Source organism: Eutrema salsugineum, unplaced genomic scaffold (assembly GCF_000478725.1).
Source record: "Eutrema salsugineum unplaced genomic scaffold, Eutsalg1_0 scaffold_9, whole genome shotgun sequence".
In the NCBI taxonomy this organism is placed as follows: Eukaryota; Viridiplantae; Streptophyta; class Magnoliopsida; order Brassicales; family Brassicaceae; genus Eutrema; species Eutrema salsugineum.
This window is the reverse complement of record NW_006256342.1, coordinates 6,233,542-6,253,076: the sequence shown is the minus strand read 5'-3', so window position 1 is coordinate 6,253,076 and position 19,535 is coordinate 6,233,542. Positions and strand designations below refer to the sequence as shown.

Genomic DNA, 19,535 nt, shown 5'->3' with positions numbered 1-19,535 from the left:
GAAAGCTAAAAAATAAAGAAAAAGGTGAAGATAAGAAAACAATGATATATGAACAAAAAATAATACAGTGAACAAGTAAGATAAATAGTCGGATAGGTCGATGACGATGAACAAAAAAAAATTATATGACCAATTGGAGAAGAAAAAAAGATAATCAGAAGAAGAAGTCATAAAAGAAAACCAGTAGATAATAGAGGAAACGAAAGAAAAAATAATAAAATGGAAGAAAACTAGAAGATGAAGAAGACAAAGTTGAAAAAGGTAAATATGATGAAAAAATGAAGACAAATCAGATGAATAAGAAGTAAAAAAAATGAAGACAATAAAGAAGAACAATTTGAAAACAAGTAACGATAAAAAATAACTCAAAAATATAAGGAAAAAACTAAAAAAAGGAAAATATAAACCATGAGAGGAGTAAAAAGACAGATAAGACAAATATCTTTAAAATATGATGAAGAATTTGGAGAGAGGATGAATAACTGGAAGAAGAGGAATAAGAAGCTGTTGAAGGAGAAAAAAAATAAATTAGAAGGCAAAGTAGAAGAAGAAGAAGATAGGGAAGAGAAAAAATTGGATGAAAACCTTAAAAGATGAGGAATTAGATAAAGTAAAAGAATATGAAGATGAGGTAAAAGCCGAAAAACACCAGAAGAATAGGAAGTCGGTGATAACGAAGAAGACGATGACAATGAAAAAGGAAAAGAAAAAAAGAAGAAGAAATAGAATAATAAAACATTGAAGAAGAATAAAAAAGGAAATAAAACCTTGAAGAGAAGAAAATCAAAAGATGTATGAGAGGGAAAATGAAAAGATGTGGAGAAGAGGAAGAAGACGTGAAAAAGAAAAACTAGCAGAAGAAAAAGTAAAAAAAAAGACATAGAAAACAAAGAAGAAAAAAAAACAAAAAAAAACAAAAAAAAAGAAAGAAAAAATGATAGAGAAAAAAAAAATTAAAAGATAAAAAGAGAAAAAGATGAATAATTTATATAATCTTATTTTAATTTGTGTTTATTGATTTCATACACTGTATTGATTTTAAAGTTTTTAATGTTAGACAATGATTACTTTCATAGGTTAGCTTTATTTTAATTTTGTATGTATCAAATTCTTGATCTAATTATTTTTGATTTATGACATATTTTAATTATTTTAGGTTTCAATGAAACTTTTTGGTCCGCGCAAGTCGCGGGCTAAACACCTAGTTGTATTATAAAATTAGATTAAAAATCCAAAATTTCTCGTAGTAGAATCTAGTTTTTTCTATTTTTTGGTCATGGAATTGATAGTTTTTATAAAGCTTTCAATTCTGGCTTTTTTTTCTAAAGGCACAGTCATTTTTTCACAATTAAAAAATTTTACAGTAAAATAAAATAAAAACCTACAGCCTACAGTCATACCAATCAGAACCTAAATCACGTGAGAAAATCATGAGAGAAGAAAACGCTACAATGCCTTGGCGTCTCTCGATGTTCATGAAGCTGCGGTCATTTTCGGAGTCGATGACGACGATGCCTTAGCAAAAGTGGAAGATTCCAAGGATGGACCAATGATACAAATTGAGAGTCAACATTTTTGTACACACAGTGATGAACCGTGTTTGTGGCGAGAATGTGTTTACAAGTAGCAAGAAAATGTTGTGTTTGTCTTCACATTAAGCGACATATATGGATATTTATCGGTTCTGAAGGTTACGGTGAGTTTATTATCGTTTCACTGCCGGTTCCAAGGTTTTCTTAGGGCTGTGACAATTTCATAATCGCGATTTCTGTTTTTTGAGTGTGTTTGGCTAAACATCTTTGCTGCTTGGTTTGTAATTAATGGCAGCTTAGGGTTAAAAATAAACCAATAACAACTTTTAAAGGGCCAACACCTTTATTGCATTTTAAACTTGACCAATGTTTCATACTTAGTTAACCAACAATGAACACGAATCAGAAACTGGATCTGGCATGTGAAACCTCCTTAACTTGTGCATGAACGCAGAATCCATGATACACAATTAGTCAATTACAGTACCAGATTTAGGAAGGCAAAAAGCAAGCAGATCCTGATACTTCTCCACTAGTGATTCATTGGTTGAGAGACAACAAGGAACCATTATTCATGATCATCTCACATTCAAAGCGTATATATGGCACTGTCGTTTTTATGCAAACTCCATTTGGGTCCATAACAGTTAAGAAAAAAAATGTAAAGGAGAAGTGCATTGATGTGATCAGAGAGCCAAAACATAACTGAAGAAGATCAGGCAAGAGGATCCTCCTCTCTTGCTTTCCTTAGCAGCTCTGCTCTAACCCGCTTTACCTCCGCTTCCTTCTCCATTCTTTCTTGCTGCATATAAATTACGGTTTTGTTATCATATCACTTATCACTACTTTTATCAAGTGCAACCAGTGAGCGTAGCTCCTAATCAAGTGCAATTACTAATCTCTACTCAACTCCAAGAATAACATATCAGTGAGCTGTTTCATATCGCTTATCACTACATAATCAAGAGTAGAGATTGAGCAAAAGAATATCACAGATTAAAGTAAACAAATCAAAAGTTAAGCTTAGCTCCTAATCATCACATCTTAAACGATGACTATCAAAAACGAAACAAATAGACCTAAACATCTTCTCTATCTCCAAAAACCCAACATTCCATCATCTAGCATTGAGTCAAATGAAGTTTTCATCAATGATAAAGTTTCTCATAACAACTAGTATTGATGTGCAGAGACTGAAGAACACAACGCAACTAACCAAGATTCCATGGCGTTCTATCATCAAATCAACATAAAAATCTTCCCTTTAGATCGACGCACATGGTTCTTCAACACGGGAAAACGAACAAAAGACCCATTTTTTATAACCGAGAAATACAATCAGTCAATTATATAAATTCGATTGTTTTGGGTTTGACCTTCAATCCCAGATCCGGAGTCACAATGAATCAAAATCGAAGAAATTTATGCAATTGACGGCGAAATTAAGATCAAAAGGTGTCAGATTTCAGTATTGCACACCAAGAGAGAAAAGATAGATGAGTCCGGAAGAGAATCAAACCTTTTCGTCTTGATGGAGAGCGATCCAGACATGAACTTTGTCCATGGATTGCCAGAAGGCGAAAGCAGCTAATGTCATACCAAAGTAAGTCAAAACCTTGACCATTGTTGTCGGATAAATCTTCCCTCGCCGTAAGCTCCTTTCCGCTGCTTTTCTCGGCCTCGTTTGAGAAGAGGGAGATGCGATAAGTTGGTGTAATGAGGCAGGATCTAGTGCGGAAACATTCACCTAACTACTGTGTGTTACTACTGCAGATTATCTCAGCTTATCGTGTAAATGCCACGTGTCGAACACTAGATAAATTTATCTCAGCTAAGTCAGCTTATTTTAACTCGGACATTTGGTTTGTTCACTAAAAGTTTTCATAATTATCTGAGATTTTGAATTTCGATATTTTTGTTTACAATATATAACAAATGTTTATGATTTTTTTAAAAAATTATTTGATGATATTTGCCTATTTAAAGTGATGTTTTTCTACAATTTGTAAAAATATTTTGAATCTGCCACTGTTTTTCAGTAGGTTAATTTAAAAAAAAATAAAGAATATCTATCGACACATTGTCAATTTTTGTACATTTGATCATAGTTTAATAATCAAATTCAAATAAATATTGTTTTATTTCTTCTTTGTTTTTTTTGTTACTAGGTGTTTAGCCCGCACCTTGTGCGGACGGAAATGTTTCATTAAAAATACTTACTCAAAATCGCTAATTTACTTGAAAAACTTACTCAAAATCGCGTTGCGCGGACGGAAACATCATCTTTTCTTTCAATTTCTTTTTGTATTGTTCTTTCGATATTTTTTCTTCCTATTATTCTTTATATAGTCTATATTTTTCAATTTCTTATTGTTTTATATAAAATATTAAATAAACAGACTTTTTCTTTGTGTTTTTCTTCTTTTTTAGTTTTATTCCTTCTTCGTATTTTCTTCTACTATTTATTTTTGGAAGTTTGGAAGTTTTCAGATGTATATTTTCACATCTTTATAGGCATGATTATCTTTGTATAAACGATCAATTTCAAAAAATCTTGCGAAGTGAAGCACAAAGATAACATAGACACATATTATCCGAGTATTCTAATATGAACTCTCCTCTTAAAACGAAGTTGAAATATAGTTTGGAAGCTGAAACCAAGTCACTCTTAAAGTTGTTATTCTTTATTGCCTAAAAAGTAATTCCAAAATTATATATAAATCCAAACAACTAAAACATGTTTTATTTTTTTTTTTTTCGGCAAAGTAAAACTTTCATTATTAAGTAATTGCAGAACATACATAGTCTTGATGTAACAAAACATGTTTTAATTTTTAATCATAAAAATTAGAACTGTATTCACTTCTTATATTTTGTAGAAAGAATAATCTTCACATAATGAATTATTTATTATTTGAGACATATATTCTTCCAGTGATTAATTTTTTTAAAATATTAGATTCTTAAACAATCATAAATGAGATGACTCTCTCATAGGAGTTACTCACTTTCCCTTTGATCGTTATGTAAGGTACCTACTGGTATTATCTTGACTATTTCCTGGTTTTTAAAACTTTACCAATATACTCTGTTATTGAGATTTACATAATGAGATATATTTTTTCTATAAGGCATTGAAAGAAGTAAAAATCTTTTAATTAGCGTAGTGATGCTATAGTTTTTTTTTAGGGGAAAAAAATCTATTCTTTATTTATCTTAACCAATAGCTTCTCAATACTATAAACTTACAATTTTTCACATGTCCCTCCGAATTGTAAACCGAATACTTGATATGATCCTTAATTTGGAAAATACCACTTGCAATAAACCATACGGTTTTTTGCACCAATAATATAAATCTGAAGCTGAAAGACCTCTCACTTACCACTTGGATCTTTCTTAGACCCTTGTCAAACTTTGTCATTTGAAAGAAGATCTAGAGTCTGTTGTTGATTTGTGCTTTCATTGTGTTCCACATCAGCAAGACCATTCTCCAAAGCTTTCACGTGTTTTTTGAAGTAGGTTTGGTTACTTTAGTCAAACGAAATCATTGAAACTTTTGGATGGTTCATTAGTTCCGGAGACAAACTGTTCCAACTACATCTCTGCACAATGATGAAGCCTCTTTCAAATACTCGAAAAAATTGTGTCTTTGCATGTTCATTATGAGCAAGGTAGAATCCATATGCAAATGTCCAATTCAAGACCCTCCTACATTATCCAATCGTAAAATCAACCACATAAATACTTTGGTCCGTTTAAGAAAAATGTTATAACAAAAGTCTCAGTGAAAGTGTCATTACTAATATTCCTTAATTAGCATGATTGCAAGATTTTACCAATAACAGTCTTTAGTGAAATCACACTTTCTGTTCAACGATTCCACAAGATTTAACATGAAAAATATAATTTTAAAACCCTGATTGGTCTAGTTTGTTTAAATTTAATCAATAATTTCCCATTTATATTCCATTATGCATCATCCTGGTTCACCTTGAATAACCATGTATTTCGCAAGGCCAAGAAAGTCTGGTTGGGGCAAGAGTCACGGGCTCATCGAAATCTTTATTCCAACGATTTCTTCAGTCTTTACTATAATTAGAGTGAAGAAGCAGAGCGATCAATTCGACTTGGCTTAGAGAACATTAGAAACTCGTTTAATATGGTCTTTTTTATGCTTGTGAATTTTTTTTTTTGTATTGCTACGATTTTATGCTTGTGAATATATTCTTCACTATAACTCGACATCACAATAAACAACGCTAAATCAGTATGATTAGCATCACTTTGATTCCTCAAAATTTAACTGAGATGAATACACCTTAAACATGAAATCCAAACAGAATCTCAAGTCCGAAGCAAAATTATTTTTGGATAAACCAGACACATTCCAAAAACAGAAACAAAGTTGAGATGGAGGAGCATAGACAGTATGGGATCCGATCGGTCATAGACTTATAGAGCAATATCGATGGAAATTAATTGCAAAGCTTAAATATTCAATCGTCCTCATTCATCATGAACACAGACCCAAAGCTTTTAAACAGAAAACCCTAATTCAAAAATTTTAATAAAGCAATACAACTCAAACGTCAAAACACAGAAACCACCGGTTGAAGAAGAAGCTCTGACTAATCGGAGATTAGGGCTAAAGTGAGAGCCTTGGGGCTTTCATATACAAAACCATACAATTTTATAGCATTAAAAGATCCAATATTAACTTCATGGTAACAAAATTTAGTATAGTTAATTATAAATAAGACTAAATTTTAACCAATTAAAGGATATTAATGACCTTTTAGAAAGGGACAAAAAAATAATTAACCACGCTGAGATTGAATGAGAGGTATTTAAAGCTAAAATTCACTTCGCTTTTAATATATATTATGATGATTAGTCACCTAAATTGAATAAGAGAACTTATAGCGAAAAATTTACTTCGCATATAGTATATATGATATGATTTTAATGTTTTTTTTTTATTAAATTCCAATTTTTAATAAATTTTAAAAATTTAAATGTTTTTTGATTAAATTCTGATTTATATAATTTTTATTAATTTACGATTTTTAATATTTTTTAAAAATTTAAATATTTTTTTATAAAATTCCGATTTTAATAATTTTTATTAATTTACGATTTTTAATAATAAATTTTATTAATTTTCGATTTTTAATAATTTTTTTATTAAATTTTATTTTAGAAAAATATAAGGAGGGGTAAAGGGTAATTAACCACTCTGAAATTGAATGAGAGAGCTTTAACTCAAAATTTTACTTTGCTTATAATATATATGATAAGTTCTAATTGATTAATATATGAATAAACGTTTACAAAACCATAGATAGATTTTATCAGTTCACTTTCAGACCAACTGCTTGGATCATGGCAGAGTCGCCATCAGATTGGTCATCCTTCCTCTCAGAGTTGAAAATCTTCCGGATCCTACGAAAGAGCTTTTTGGACTTCACTATTTTCCATATTCCCATAAGTTCAAATGTCCGAGCGGATAGTCTAGCGAAAGGAGCTCGAGCAAAAGGTATTATCTTTTCCCAAATCATTCATAACGAATCAGTTGCAAAGGATCTTCCTGACCATTCCCTTAACAGGTCAATAGTGATATAATAGTAGGATAGAAGAAAAAAAAACTATTATGACTGCAGAAATCATCGTCATAATTACTTTTTTTTGTTGTATCTTTTTTACTATATGACGCATATATTACTTATGTAATAATTTGTTTTTCAAAAATTTTGTATAACTTTTGTAATTCTAACTTGAAATCAATAAATTGTTTGTCGAAAAGAAAAAATCAAGGAATGGGTAAATTAGTAATTAAATAATCAGGGAGCAAGAGATGGTTTCAACGGTCAATGAATGTTTCAATCTTCACCGTTCACACCTCTTGATCCTAGACGTCCATTCGATCGATCTATATATCTTCCTCCCTGATTTTGAATTTTGAACCACGATATCAAGCTCTTTATTTTCCTTAAGAGGTTCGCTTTTAAGACTAGGTCGTGCCTCTCGATTCCTCATTCCACTTCAGATTCTTGATTTTATATCTTCCAATTTCTGGTAGTTTTCTAAAGGATTCTGTTGTATGGCTCTCTGTTCTTCCTCGTTTTACTTCTTATTTCTTCTACGTAGTAATTCTCTTCTCTCTAGTGTTTCGTTGTTAGGATCGGATCGAGATTGTGGTTCTCAGCTTCTCTTTGAATTTCGCTCTTCTTCTAATTTCGATAATTATTTTGTTTTAATTTCTTCGAATCACTGTCTGTGATTGCGTTCGCCGTTAGTAAATTATTTAGTTTGTGTGATTTTTGTAGTTTCCGTGGATTCTCTGCAGGTTGTGACTCTTTTTTCTTCTGAAATTATCTTCTTCTTTTCTCATGAGTTCTGCTGTTTCTATGTTTTATGATCCGTTTAGATTACTGCGATTATTAAGTTTTATGATATTGATTCTCTGTGGAGTTTTTGCCTTCAAGTCTGTGCCGAACAAATTTAGTTTTGTCTGTGCCTGTTAATCTCTTTTGTTTGGTTGTTTGTTTCGTCTTTTGTGTGTTTCGTGTTCTGATGCCTTTACTTCTTTTGATCTCTTACTTTGTCTTTTTTTTTTTTGGGTGCCATATGATTGCGGTGGTATATTCTACCAATGTATGCAGCTTTATCTTAATTCAGTACCTAAAGATGATCTAATTTTGTGATTGTTGATACCTTTTCCTGTTAGGTGTATTCATTTATTTTTCATTTTCCTGGTTTATTGTTCTTACTTGACAATGAAATATGCTCGATGGATAGTTTTCATCGACTGGATTAGTCCACTTTGTCACAATGTAGATCTAATCTTTATCTACATTTGTTTCTGGATTTTACTCGTATTTCTCTAATTTTCTTGATTTCCCTTATTTCTCCTCACACTCTCTTCCAGTTATTGATAGAGTGCTTGTTCCAGTAGTGACTTTCGTTGAGTAATTTTGTGGTGCTTAAGTTATTTTATTTGTGTCTTTTTGAACTTTACAATGTGGTGAATAGCTATTTGATTTCTTGCTTATCGCTTGCCTCTGCATTTTTTTTCCATTACTGATTTGTATGTCTTATATGTATATAGTCACTGTTAACCTCACTGGATTATTGTTTGTTTTTTTTGTTTCTTCTTGTGTATTTTGCCTCCAATTCTTTGACATAGTTTCTACCAATACTAATCACAAAGTGATTATCCTTTGTTTTACAGTTTCAGTAGTGAATATTATGGACTTTTGGAACTGATATTTTGTGAACTTTATTCGGTGATGCAACTTCTTATTCTTCTTTTTTTTGTTCGTGTGATTTCGTGAGATCTCATGTTCTCATTTTCGCACACAATATGTTTAATTTATACTTTTGTCTTGTTCATTTTACGACCTTTGTGCCACTCTTTTCCGTTTTCCACTAGATTTCCATGGTACCTTATAATAGGTGTATCTTAATCTTTTCAGTTTTTTTTTTTTTTATTGTTGATTTAAAAAAGATCTGGCTATGCAGGTCAGAGGATAGATCAATGGCGGTAAATTCAAGTTCCAAATGATTTTGGGACATCTGATAATGAACTTCGTTTGCCATAATTAAGTGACACGATGATTGTACTTTCCATAATTTCTACCATGAAACCTCGTATTGTTTGCATACTTTGTTTTGTTATGTTTGATAAAACTATGGTTGTCTTCTTGTTTGTTTTTGTAGCGACAAAAACTGCCTTTTATGAGAACCTGTTTAAGGTGGCCTTAAATTGATTTGCATCGACTGATTCTCTCATGTTCTCATTTCTTAACACAATAAGTGATATGTCATGTTTGTTATTCGAATCTTTGGGCTACTCTTTTCCATTTTCCGCTAGTTTTTTGTTGTACCTTATAACGGTGTTATTTTAACCTTGACAGTTTCAGGCTTTTTCCTGATTGGTGATACTGACAACATCTGTTTGTGCAAGAGGTCAGAAGATCAAATGGCTGTAACTTTCGTAAGTTTCAAATGACTTTGGGATCGTTGAACGCTGATAATGAATTGCGTTTGCCATAACTAAGTGGCGTGATGATTATAGTTACCATAAGCTTTTCCAAGGTTGTGAACTTCTTTCATCAGGTGGGGAGAAATCTAAATCAGAGGTTGAAATCGTTATATCTGAACAAAAGATTAACGATTAGTATGATCTTCTCGCATCTGAAGATCTTTAAAGCCTGCTCAGAAGCTTTGGCTATGGTTTCATCTGATACTGGTACAACTTCTGGCACTTTTGGCTCTATCATTTAGGTGTTCTTCGTTAGCAAAGGTTTGTTACAATGCATTTAATCAGATGTTCATTCTGTTCTGAGAATATTTAGGAATCGTTCAACTAATTCTATCCCTTAACGTTCACTCTTATTATGCTTATTTATTATTTTGTGACTTTGTTACTTCTCTTTGTAGTCATGATAGAGTTCGTCTTTCTTGTATCTCTTTAGGAAAAAAACGCAAATATCGGCTCTTTACTGGTTTGAGATAATACTGAATCAGCACAAATACAGGTTATCCTCATTTTAGGTTTAATTAATTGGAAGCATTTTGTCATTTTCTTTCATGTTTAATTATGAGTGTTACTAAGTTGATTGCACTCTTAAGTTGATTGTTATAAAGTAAGTTTGGAACTTGATTTTTGGGGTGCATAAGTTATTTTTGTTTGTTTTCGTGATTGTTGATACTGATCTTCATTTTGATGTCTGGGCATCATTATTATGTTTCATTTTCCTGGTTTTAGTATTCTTATTTACAAGGAACATGTTTCATGGATGCTTTCATCTAATAGATTAGTACACTTAGGCACAAGTATAATTTCATCTGTGTTTTTGTATGACTGAGTTACTTAGTTGATTAGTTGATTGTATAAAATTTGTTCTTATATCTTTGGATTTCACTCATATTCTTTATTCTTCTCATTGCCCTTCACTTATTTTTTGAGTGCTCGTTTCAGTAGTTATTGTTATGGAATTATTTTGGAACTTGATTTTGTAGTGCATAAGTTATTCATTTAATTGTTTTTTTTTTAAAATTGTTATTTATTTTTGGATTGCACTCATATTTTGAGATAATATCGGCTCTTTACTGGTTTGAGATATACTGAAATGATCACATAAATTACAGGTTATTCTCATTTTAGCTTCAAATTATTGGAAGAATTTTATTATCTTCTTTAATGAATTTATCTTATCTATGTTTAGTTATCATTGAGGTTGCTAAGTTGATTGCACTCTTATTTATTTTTTGATTTCACTAGTTTATTATGTTTGTCATTTCCCTTACTTTCTCTTCCTCCACTATTATTACTAGTGATTGTTATGAAGTTCTTTTGGAACTTGATTTTGTGATGCGTAAGTTATTTTTGTTTGTTTTCATGATTGTTAATACTAATCTTCATTTTGTTGTTAAGGCATCATTATTTCTGTTTCATGTTCCTGTTTTATTATTTTTATTTACTAGGAGCATGTTTGATGGATGCTTTCATCTACTAGAATAGTCCACTTGGGAACAAGTATAATCTCATCTGTGTTTAAGTATGACTGAGTTAATAAGTTGATTGTATAAACCTGTTCTTATTTATTTTTGGATTTCACTCATATTCTTTATGTTTCTCATTAAGGAAAATGACTATTAGCTTATGTATACTGAGCTTATCACAAAAAAAAATGTAAGATGTAAATCTGATTCTTAATTTAGTCCTAAGTGAAGCTTCTCTCTGATATATTCAGATCTAGAAGAAGAAAAATATAAAAACAAAATCGTTCAAAAGAGCATGATCCAAAAATTTCCTAACATTTTGTTAGTGTTATATAAATGATTCTCCACTTCAATTTTCACCTACCCCTCATTTGCCTACGTGTGGTAATAACCATGTAACTACCATCCTCCCTATAAATAGAGGAACATTTTCCTTTTGTAATGTAATCGAACATCTTCCTTTTGTAATGTAATCGAAGTTAACAATACAACTTCTCTTCCTCATATAGTTTCCACTCACTCTCTCTCCTTTTATATATATATAATATTTAAAGTTTACAAGACGTTATCAGCACGAGCACCTCTCAATCCGTTTTTATACCAAAGATGTAAGATTTAAATCTATGTTTAATTTATTTCAAATTTATATATTATTTCGGGATGATAGGCTCTGCATTCCCTGAACTGTTGATTTAAATTTATGTTCAACTTGTTTTCAAGTTTACGGGATGATAGGCTATGCCTTCCTCAAACCGATCGGTATGATAAGCTATGCCTTCACGATCATATGATCATATGGTAGACTATGTCTCCTCGGATCATATATTTAGAGTGGAAGGCTAAGCCTCCTCTTTGATAATATATTTGTGGACTAGAAGGTTATACCTCCTCCTTGTTTATATATAGAGTGAAAGGTTATGCCTACTCCTTTAAAACTATGGTAGGCTCTGCCTCCTCAATTATATAAAAGGTTATGCCTTCTATATTTCCTAAGTATATATTTTTATTATATATGCATATTCAAAAGTTTTTATCATGTTTTTCTTTAAAAAAATTATAAATTAAATATCTCGCTAAATTTACGATATATATACAGTTATAATGTCGAATTTGGCGAAGCTCGAAATCTCTGTCCTTGATGTGTCTGGAAAAAATTACATGTCATGGGCAGTAGGTGCAAAAATGCATCTAAGAGGAAACGGGCTTCTCGATACCATCGATAAGTCGGAAATGACATCAGATGAGAAAAAGGCGAAAGCCATGACATTTTTGCTCCACCACATTAGTTTAAAAGAAGAATACATCACGAAATAAGATCCTGCAGATCTTTGGCAATCTCTCAAAGATCGGTTTGATCACCAAAAATATGTGATCTTACTGAAAGCCAAACATGAGTGGTTGAACTTCCGGTTCCAGGATTACAAAAGTGTTGGTGAATATAATTATATGATAGGAGGTAAGTGATTTCGTCATGATCGAAAAAACTCTCCAAACATTTCATCCTGGAAATGTAATCCTGCAACAACAATATTGGGCAAAAGGTTATACCACTTACTCGGAGTTGATGCAAGTCCTCCTTGTAGCTGAACAAACTAATCAGCTCGTGATGTTAAACCATCAAACTCGTCCAAATGGATCATCGCCATTTCCAGAAGCAAATGTTGCATCATCTAGTCAAAATAATCGAACCGAACGTGGACGCGGACGCGGTCGAGGCCATAACCGTGGTCGCAGACGAGGTCGTGGACGAGGAAGACAAAATGATGTTGGTAGGGAAGCAGGAAAGCAAAAAGAAACTGCTTGTTACAGATGCGGCATGAAAAATCATTGGGCAAAAACCTGTCGTATGCCAAGACATTTAGCCGATCTGTACCGAGAATCACCAGATGCCAAAGAAAAGGATAAAGGAAAGAATTTTGATACCAATTTCATCTCTGATGAAGCTGGACCTTCTTATGATGGCATAATTGATTATACTCATCTTGATATCGCTGATTTCCTTGTTGATCCTGAAGAATCAACGGAAACAAAGCGATTAAGATCGATGTAATATAAAGTCTTCTTGAAGAAGACAAGAAAAACCAATGTAATTTTAAATTAGAATGTAATATACTTTTCTTAATATAAAATAATTTCTAAAATCATGTTTTTGGTTTATTAATGCATTTTCTTGCATATTGTGATTCAGAACATGTCATCGTTTGAGATACATGATGGAGATACATGTCTAGCAGACAGTGCTACGACACATACTATACTTAAAGATAAAAAAATATTTCTCATGTCTCAAAATAAATGACTCCGCCGGAAGCGTGAATACCATATCTGGTAATGCAAATATTATAATACGCTCCAGAAGAGCTAACTTTTCAATGCCAAATAGGACAAAAATTTGAAATAACTGATGCATTATATTCCCCCAAATCTAGCAGAAATTTGCTAAGTTTTAAAGATATCCGAAGAAATGGATATCATATAGCATGTATAAATAAGAATGGCATTGAATATCTTTGCATTACATCTGAGAGGAAACATGTATTGGAAGAATTACCAATGATGTCCTCTGGGTTATATTGCACAAAAATAAATATGATTGAATTCTATGTTACAGTAAACCCGAGGTTTACTAGTATATTTAGAGTATGGCATGAAATATTTGGCTATCCTGGATCAATCATGATGAGAAGAATTGTGCAAAATTCGAGTGCCAAAATTTTTTAAACGGGAGAGTTTTCATGTCAGACATGTTCTCAGGGAAAACTCATAACTAGGCCCTCGCCAGCCAAAATTGGGAATGAATCTCCTGTATTCTTAGAAAGAATACATGGTGATATATGTGGGCCGATTCACCTACCGTGCAGACCATTTAGATATTTTATGGTATTAATCGACGCATCTACTAGATGGTCACTTGTGTGTCTATTGACCACAAGAAATATGGCTTTCGCAAGATTCATTGCCCAAATAATCAGGTTGAGAGCTCAATTCTCTGATTATACCATAAAGAAAGTCAGGCGTGATAACGCTGGTGAATTCACTTCAGCGGCCTTTAATGACTATTGTATGTCATTAGGAATCGATGTTGAGCATCCGGTTCCCCATGTGAATACACAAAATGGCATGGCTAAGTCTTTGATAAAACGGTTGCAGTTGATTGCAAGACCATTAATATTGAGAACAAAACTCCCAATTACTGTATGGGAACATGATATTGCATGTTGGGGCATTGGTCCAGATGAAACCAAGTGCATATATTGAATATTCCTCAATATAGTTAACATCTAGCAAGGAGCCAAATGTATCCCATCTCCGTATTTTTGGATGTGCAGTTTATGTCCCAATAGCCCCGCTACAATGAACAAAAATGGGGCCACAAAGGAGATTGGGAATATATATCGGCTATACATCAACAAGTAGAATTAGATATCTTGAACCGGTAACTGGAGATATGTTTACGACATGTTTTGTCGATTTCCACTTTGATGAAAATGAATTCCCAGCTTTGGGGGAGGATCAAGAGAATCACCAAAGGATATCACATAGTGTACACAAACGTTGGCTTATCTCGATCCCCCTACCCATCAACGCGAGGTGGAAGTTCAGAAAGTTATACATTTGCAAAGTTTGGTAAACCAGTTATAAGTCGGTGTTAATTATTCCTTTTTTTCTCAAGTCAACCCGGAAGGAGAAAATACCATAATTTTTCTGATGCGTTCACAGATACGAGAAGGGTGACAAAATCATATATCTCCGCTACTAATGCTCCATCAAAAATAAATGTTCCGGAACAAGTTATTGATGGGAATAAAACAAATGAACCGCAGGTTCAATTAAAGCGCGGAAGGCCGATGGGCTCAAAGGATAAAAATCCTCGAAAAAAAAAGAAATTGGGAGACAAGGTTCCAGAAGAACCAAATAAAGAAAAATGTCATGAAGACATATGAGAATAAGGTTCTAAACCTTATAGAGAAATATGTCCTGAAGACATACATGAAGAGGTTCCAGAAGAACCAGTTAAAGAAGTTCGTCCAGAAGACGAACATGATACTGAAAAGTATGAGACTTCCATTAACTTCGCCCAAAGTGGGACATTATGGGCTAGAAGTGAGATAAATGATACAAATGGAATGTTCTCCTTTTCAGTATCCAAAGAAATTGAAAATAAAAAATGATGATCCAGACCCAAGGTCCGTGTCAGAATGCCAAAAAGGCCTGACTGGAAGAAATGGCAGATGGTCATGAGAAATGAATTAATCTCCCTGAATAAAAGAAATGTCTTTGGACGTAAAATCATTACACCAGAAGATGTAATGCCACTCGGGTGTAAATGGGTCTTTTTGAGAAAATAAATGAGAAAAACGAGGTCACAAGATATAAAGCCCGACTTGTGGCACAAGGTTTTTCTCAAAGACCGGGAGTTGATTATGAAGATACATATTCCTCAGTCATGGATGCAATAACATTCAGGTACTTAATGAGCCTAACGGCATCTAAAAATCTAGATATGTACCTTATGAATGTTGTGACTGCATATCTATATGGATCACTTGATAGTGACATGTATATGAAAATCCCAGAGGGAGTCAAGATCCCAGAAGGATCAAAGATGCCTGAAGCATCTAAAGACATATGTTCGGTCAAATTACAGCGATCACTTTATGGATTAAAACAGTCCGAACGCATGTGGTATAATCGCTTGAGTGAATACTTGTTGAGTAAAGGATACATCAACAATGCGATATGCCCTTGCGTGTTTATTAAGAAATCCTCATCAGGATTTGTGATCATTGCTGTATTTGTTGATGACCTGAACATAATCGAAATTCAAAAGGAGATTGATGATGCAAGAACTCACATGAAAGAAGAGCTCGAAATGAAAAATCTTAGAAAGACAAAATTTTGTCTAAGGCTTCAGATTGAGCATTTCCAAGACGGAATGTTTGTGCATCAGTCAAATTACACCAAAAGGGTGTTAAAACGCTTTAAAATGGATAAAGAAACTTCTTTGAGTACTACAATGGTCAATAGATCACTTGATATTAACAAGAATCCATTTCGACCTTGTGAAGATAGTGAAAACGTATTAGGTCCTGAAGTACCTTATATGAGCGCTATTAGTCACATTACACCAAAAGGGTGTTAAAACGCTTTAAAATGGATAAAGCAACTCCTTTGAGTACTCCAATGGTCAATAGATCACTTGATATTAACAAGAATCCATTTCGACCTTGTGAAGATAGCGAAAACGTATTAGGCTTATGTATCTTGCAAATTGTACTCGACCAGATATAGCTTTTGCTATCAATCTACTTGCAGAATATTTATCAGATCCGCATAAAGCCCGATCGCAAACTGGATATGTTTTCACAATTGGTGGAACAGTGATCTCGTGGCGTTCTCAAAAACAGACTTTGGTCGCCACTTCTTCAAATTATGCGGAAATCATTGCTCTCTATGAAGCATGTAGAGAATGCATATGGCTCCGATCTATGACTCAACATACACAAGGTGCAAGTGGAATAGTCATCGATATGGAACCAACAAAAGTGTTCGAAGATAATGCTGCATGTGTCGCTCAACTCAAGGAAGGCTTCTTCAAGATTGATCGAACGAAACATATTCCTCCAAAGTTTTTCTCTTACACTCAAGAACTCGAGAAATATCAGGAAGTCGATATCCAATATGTTCGCTCAAGCGACAATGCAGCAGATCTCTTTACAAAGGCGCTTCCCACTACATCATTCAAAAAACATGTTCATAATATCGGAATGCGCCGATTACGAGACCTATGAAGGAAATTTATATCCATCATTTCCAGAGAGAGATTATGTTGCTGTACTCTTTTTCCTTTGTCATGGTTTTTATCCCAATGAGTTTTTCCATAATAAGGTTTTTAACAAGGTAATACGTAATATATTATTATTGATGGATAATCAAGAGAAAGTGTTATATAAATAATATCCCACCTCAACTTTTACCTACCCTTCATTTACCTACATGTGGTAATAACTACATTTTCTTTATAACTGCCATCCTCCCTATAAATAGAGGAACATCTTCCTTTTGTAATATAAACGAAGTTAATAATACAATTTCTCTCCCTCATATAGTCTCCACTCACTCTCTCTCCTTTTACATACATATAATATTTAAAGTTCACAAGAGTTAGCTATAAAAACAAACTAAAAATATTTATCTCACGGAACAAGTCACTGCTTTAAATATTTTCAGTCACTTGCACTTGTTTTAAATTTTTTTTTTTTTTGGGGTAAAACACTTTGTTTTAAATTTGAATTCAAAACAAAACATGATAGTCTTGGTCTATATATAGGGTTTTTTTTTTTTACCTTTTTACGTTCTCATTCATGCAACATGTTTTGCTTGTCTCAGTAAGCCACAATATTTTCCCCAACGAATGTTTTGAGATAATTTGAGTAAATGTCTAATTAGTAAATTAAAAAAATTGAAGTCGAAGATGGGCCAAGTAAAACCCAATTAAAAATTGAAGTCAAAGATGGGCCAAGTAAAACCCAGTAGATACAGCTGAAGAAAACCGACCCGACCCATCACGAAGCAATGACCGATGTTTTGATTTTGATTATTGAGAGTGAGGAATCTGGCTTGAAAACAAAGAAATTCTCCGATAACGAACCAAATAATAGAAGAAGAGTCGATCTCCAGGTATCTTCTTCTTCTTCTTCTCGGTTAAGCTTTGACGCTTGAACAATCTTTCTCTGCAGTTTTCTGATTCCGGAGATTACATGTTATCTCACTGTCCAATTTGTTGCATTTTCTGAAAAAAGTAGGAAGTCTGGATTTATTGTTCGATTGCCACTTCAGTTGATTGATTTGGAAATCTATGGTGGATTCCTGATGAAATTTATTTTGTTAGATCTTTGGAAGCTGATATTTTCCTGGGGAATTTCGATCTGAGAAAGATGGGGGAATATTGGAACGGATTCAAGGGTTTCTGGGGGGAGAGGTTCGCTTTCCTGGAAAATTACACGAGGTTCACTAAACGCGACACGCCTCTTCCTTCTTGGTCTTCCTCCGACGTCGACGAGTTCATTGCCTCCGATCCCGTTCATGGACCCACCGTATGCCCCTCTCTCACTCTCTTCCTCTCCGATTTGTTGTTTAATCCACTATCTATGGCTCCGGATTCACTCCTTTTGCCTTGTGTTGCTCTCTGATTGCTTTTCCCGTTCGCTATCTTCTTCTTCATTTGATTTCCATTAGGAGTTTTTGCTGGTGATGGTAAATCAGTGATGTCTAGGGTAGGATTTTGGCTTAGATCATTCGTGGGTTTACATTTAAAACTAGCAAAAAATTGAGAACAGAAATAATCTGGACTTTTGATTCTCAGCTTGTGAGTTTAAGATATTGGATAAGCATTAGGTTATCAGATGTGGTGGTATGTTTTCCCCTCATTTTTAAGATATTGGATGTATGAAACTGATCCGAGTAGGAGAGTGAAGAAGCTTGAGTTTCAGAGTTTAATAGAGTAGGGAAGAATGTGATAAGCATAAAGGAATCTAGTTGTATTAAGGGTTCATAGAGCCCCCCAAGTTTCATGTTTTGGTTCCGTAAGAAATCAAATGAGCTGCTATCAAAACTTTTGTAGAATTATTTACCCTTTTCTCGGGACTCTTAGAATTTCTTGTTTGATTTCTTACTCAATTTCATCCCATAGGTACGTAATTTGGTATTCTTGCTGAAGATATGAAAGTTTTGGTCCTCAAGGAAGTTTGGCTAACATTTGTTGTTCATCCGTTTTCAGCTGAAAACTGCTAGGGAAGCTGCGACTTTTGGTGTTACTGGAGCTGCACTTGGAGCTGTATCTACTGCTGCTTTTGCCTGGAAATACTCGAGGAGTCCACATGGTAGGGCGTTTTCTCTCTGTGAATAACCCTCACTCGTTATGCAAGTGTTATGCAGTTCTCATTGGGGCTTTACATGTTACTAAATACTAAACTGCTGTGTTCGGATCTTTTGTTATGACAGGTGCTGCATTGTCGTTCTTAGGAGGGGGTGTTTTTGGTTGGACCTTTGGGCAAGAAGTCGCGAACCACACGCTGCAACTCTACAAGCTGGACACGATGGCGGCTCAAGTTAAGTTCATGGAATGGTGGGAACGCAAGTCTCAAGGAAGGTTCTGAATCTGAAACAAATAAATCTCGTGCTGCTTTCTTGTCCAGAGTATCTTGCAAACAGCATGAAATGGTGATAGTTATCCATTTCCAGACTCTCTTTATGTTCCCACTCGTGGAACATGTTTTGCTTGTCTCAATAATCCAACATGCCCCATGGGATGTTTTCAAAATTTGTGGAAATGAATTAAACGAAACCGAATTGTCTCTCATTTGGATTTTGGATAAGGAAGGATTTTTCCAGGTTTTGATGAAAAGATATAACAAAATAAAATTAGTAATCGAAATGAGCAAGTAAATAAAGTCTCATAAATTGAATTAAACCAAACCGACCCGACCCAAC

The 19,535-nt window shown here is 33.5% G+C and overlaps 3 protein-coding genes across 4 annotated transcripts; 2 read left to right on the top strand and 1 right to left on the bottom strand.

Annotated features, from left to right (window-relative positions):
* Window positions 1–1,948: 1,948 nt before the first annotated feature.
* LOC18008388 lies at window positions 1,949–3,248 on the bottom strand. The gene is made up of 2 exons (XM_006391159.2): window positions 3,052–3,248; window positions 1,949–2,334 (listed from the first exon to the last, which is right to left on the bottom strand). The coding sequence occupies exons 1-2, from the start codon at window positions 3,154–3,156 to the stop codon at window positions 2,248–2,250; spliced, it is 192 nt and encodes a 63-aa protein (XP_006391221.1). The 5' UTR covers window positions 3,157–3,248; the 3' UTR covers window positions 1,949–2,247.
* A 9,265-nt stretch (window positions 3,249–12,513) lies between these two features.
* Window positions 12,514–13,092, top strand: LOC112084773. The gene has a single exon (XM_024153979.1). It carries the CDS (start codon window positions 12,514–12,516, stop codon window positions 13,090–13,092), a length of 579 nt encoding a protein of 192 aa, XP_024009747.1.
* Window positions 13,093–17,616: 4,524 nt separating this feature from the next.
* On the top strand, window positions 17,617–19,435 carry LOC18008383 (succinate dehydrogenase subunit 6, mitochondrial). Of its 2 annotated transcripts, none has more exons than XM_006391158.2 (4): window positions 17,617–17,723; window positions 17,935–18,139; window positions 18,823–18,925; window positions 19,047–19,435. In XM_006391158.2, the coding sequence occupies exons 2-4, from the start codon at window positions 17,981–17,983 to the stop codon at window positions 19,199–19,201; spliced, it is 417 nt and encodes a 138-aa protein (XP_006391220.1). In that variant the 5' UTR covers window positions 17,617–17,723; window positions 17,935–17,980; the 3' UTR covers window positions 19,202–19,435. The 2 variants fall into 2 exon arrangements, with proteins under 2 accessions (XP_006391220.1, XP_006391219.1); XM_006391157.2 differs by having other exon boundaries at window positions 17,681–17,844.
* Window positions 19,436–19,535: the final 100 nt, after the last annotated feature.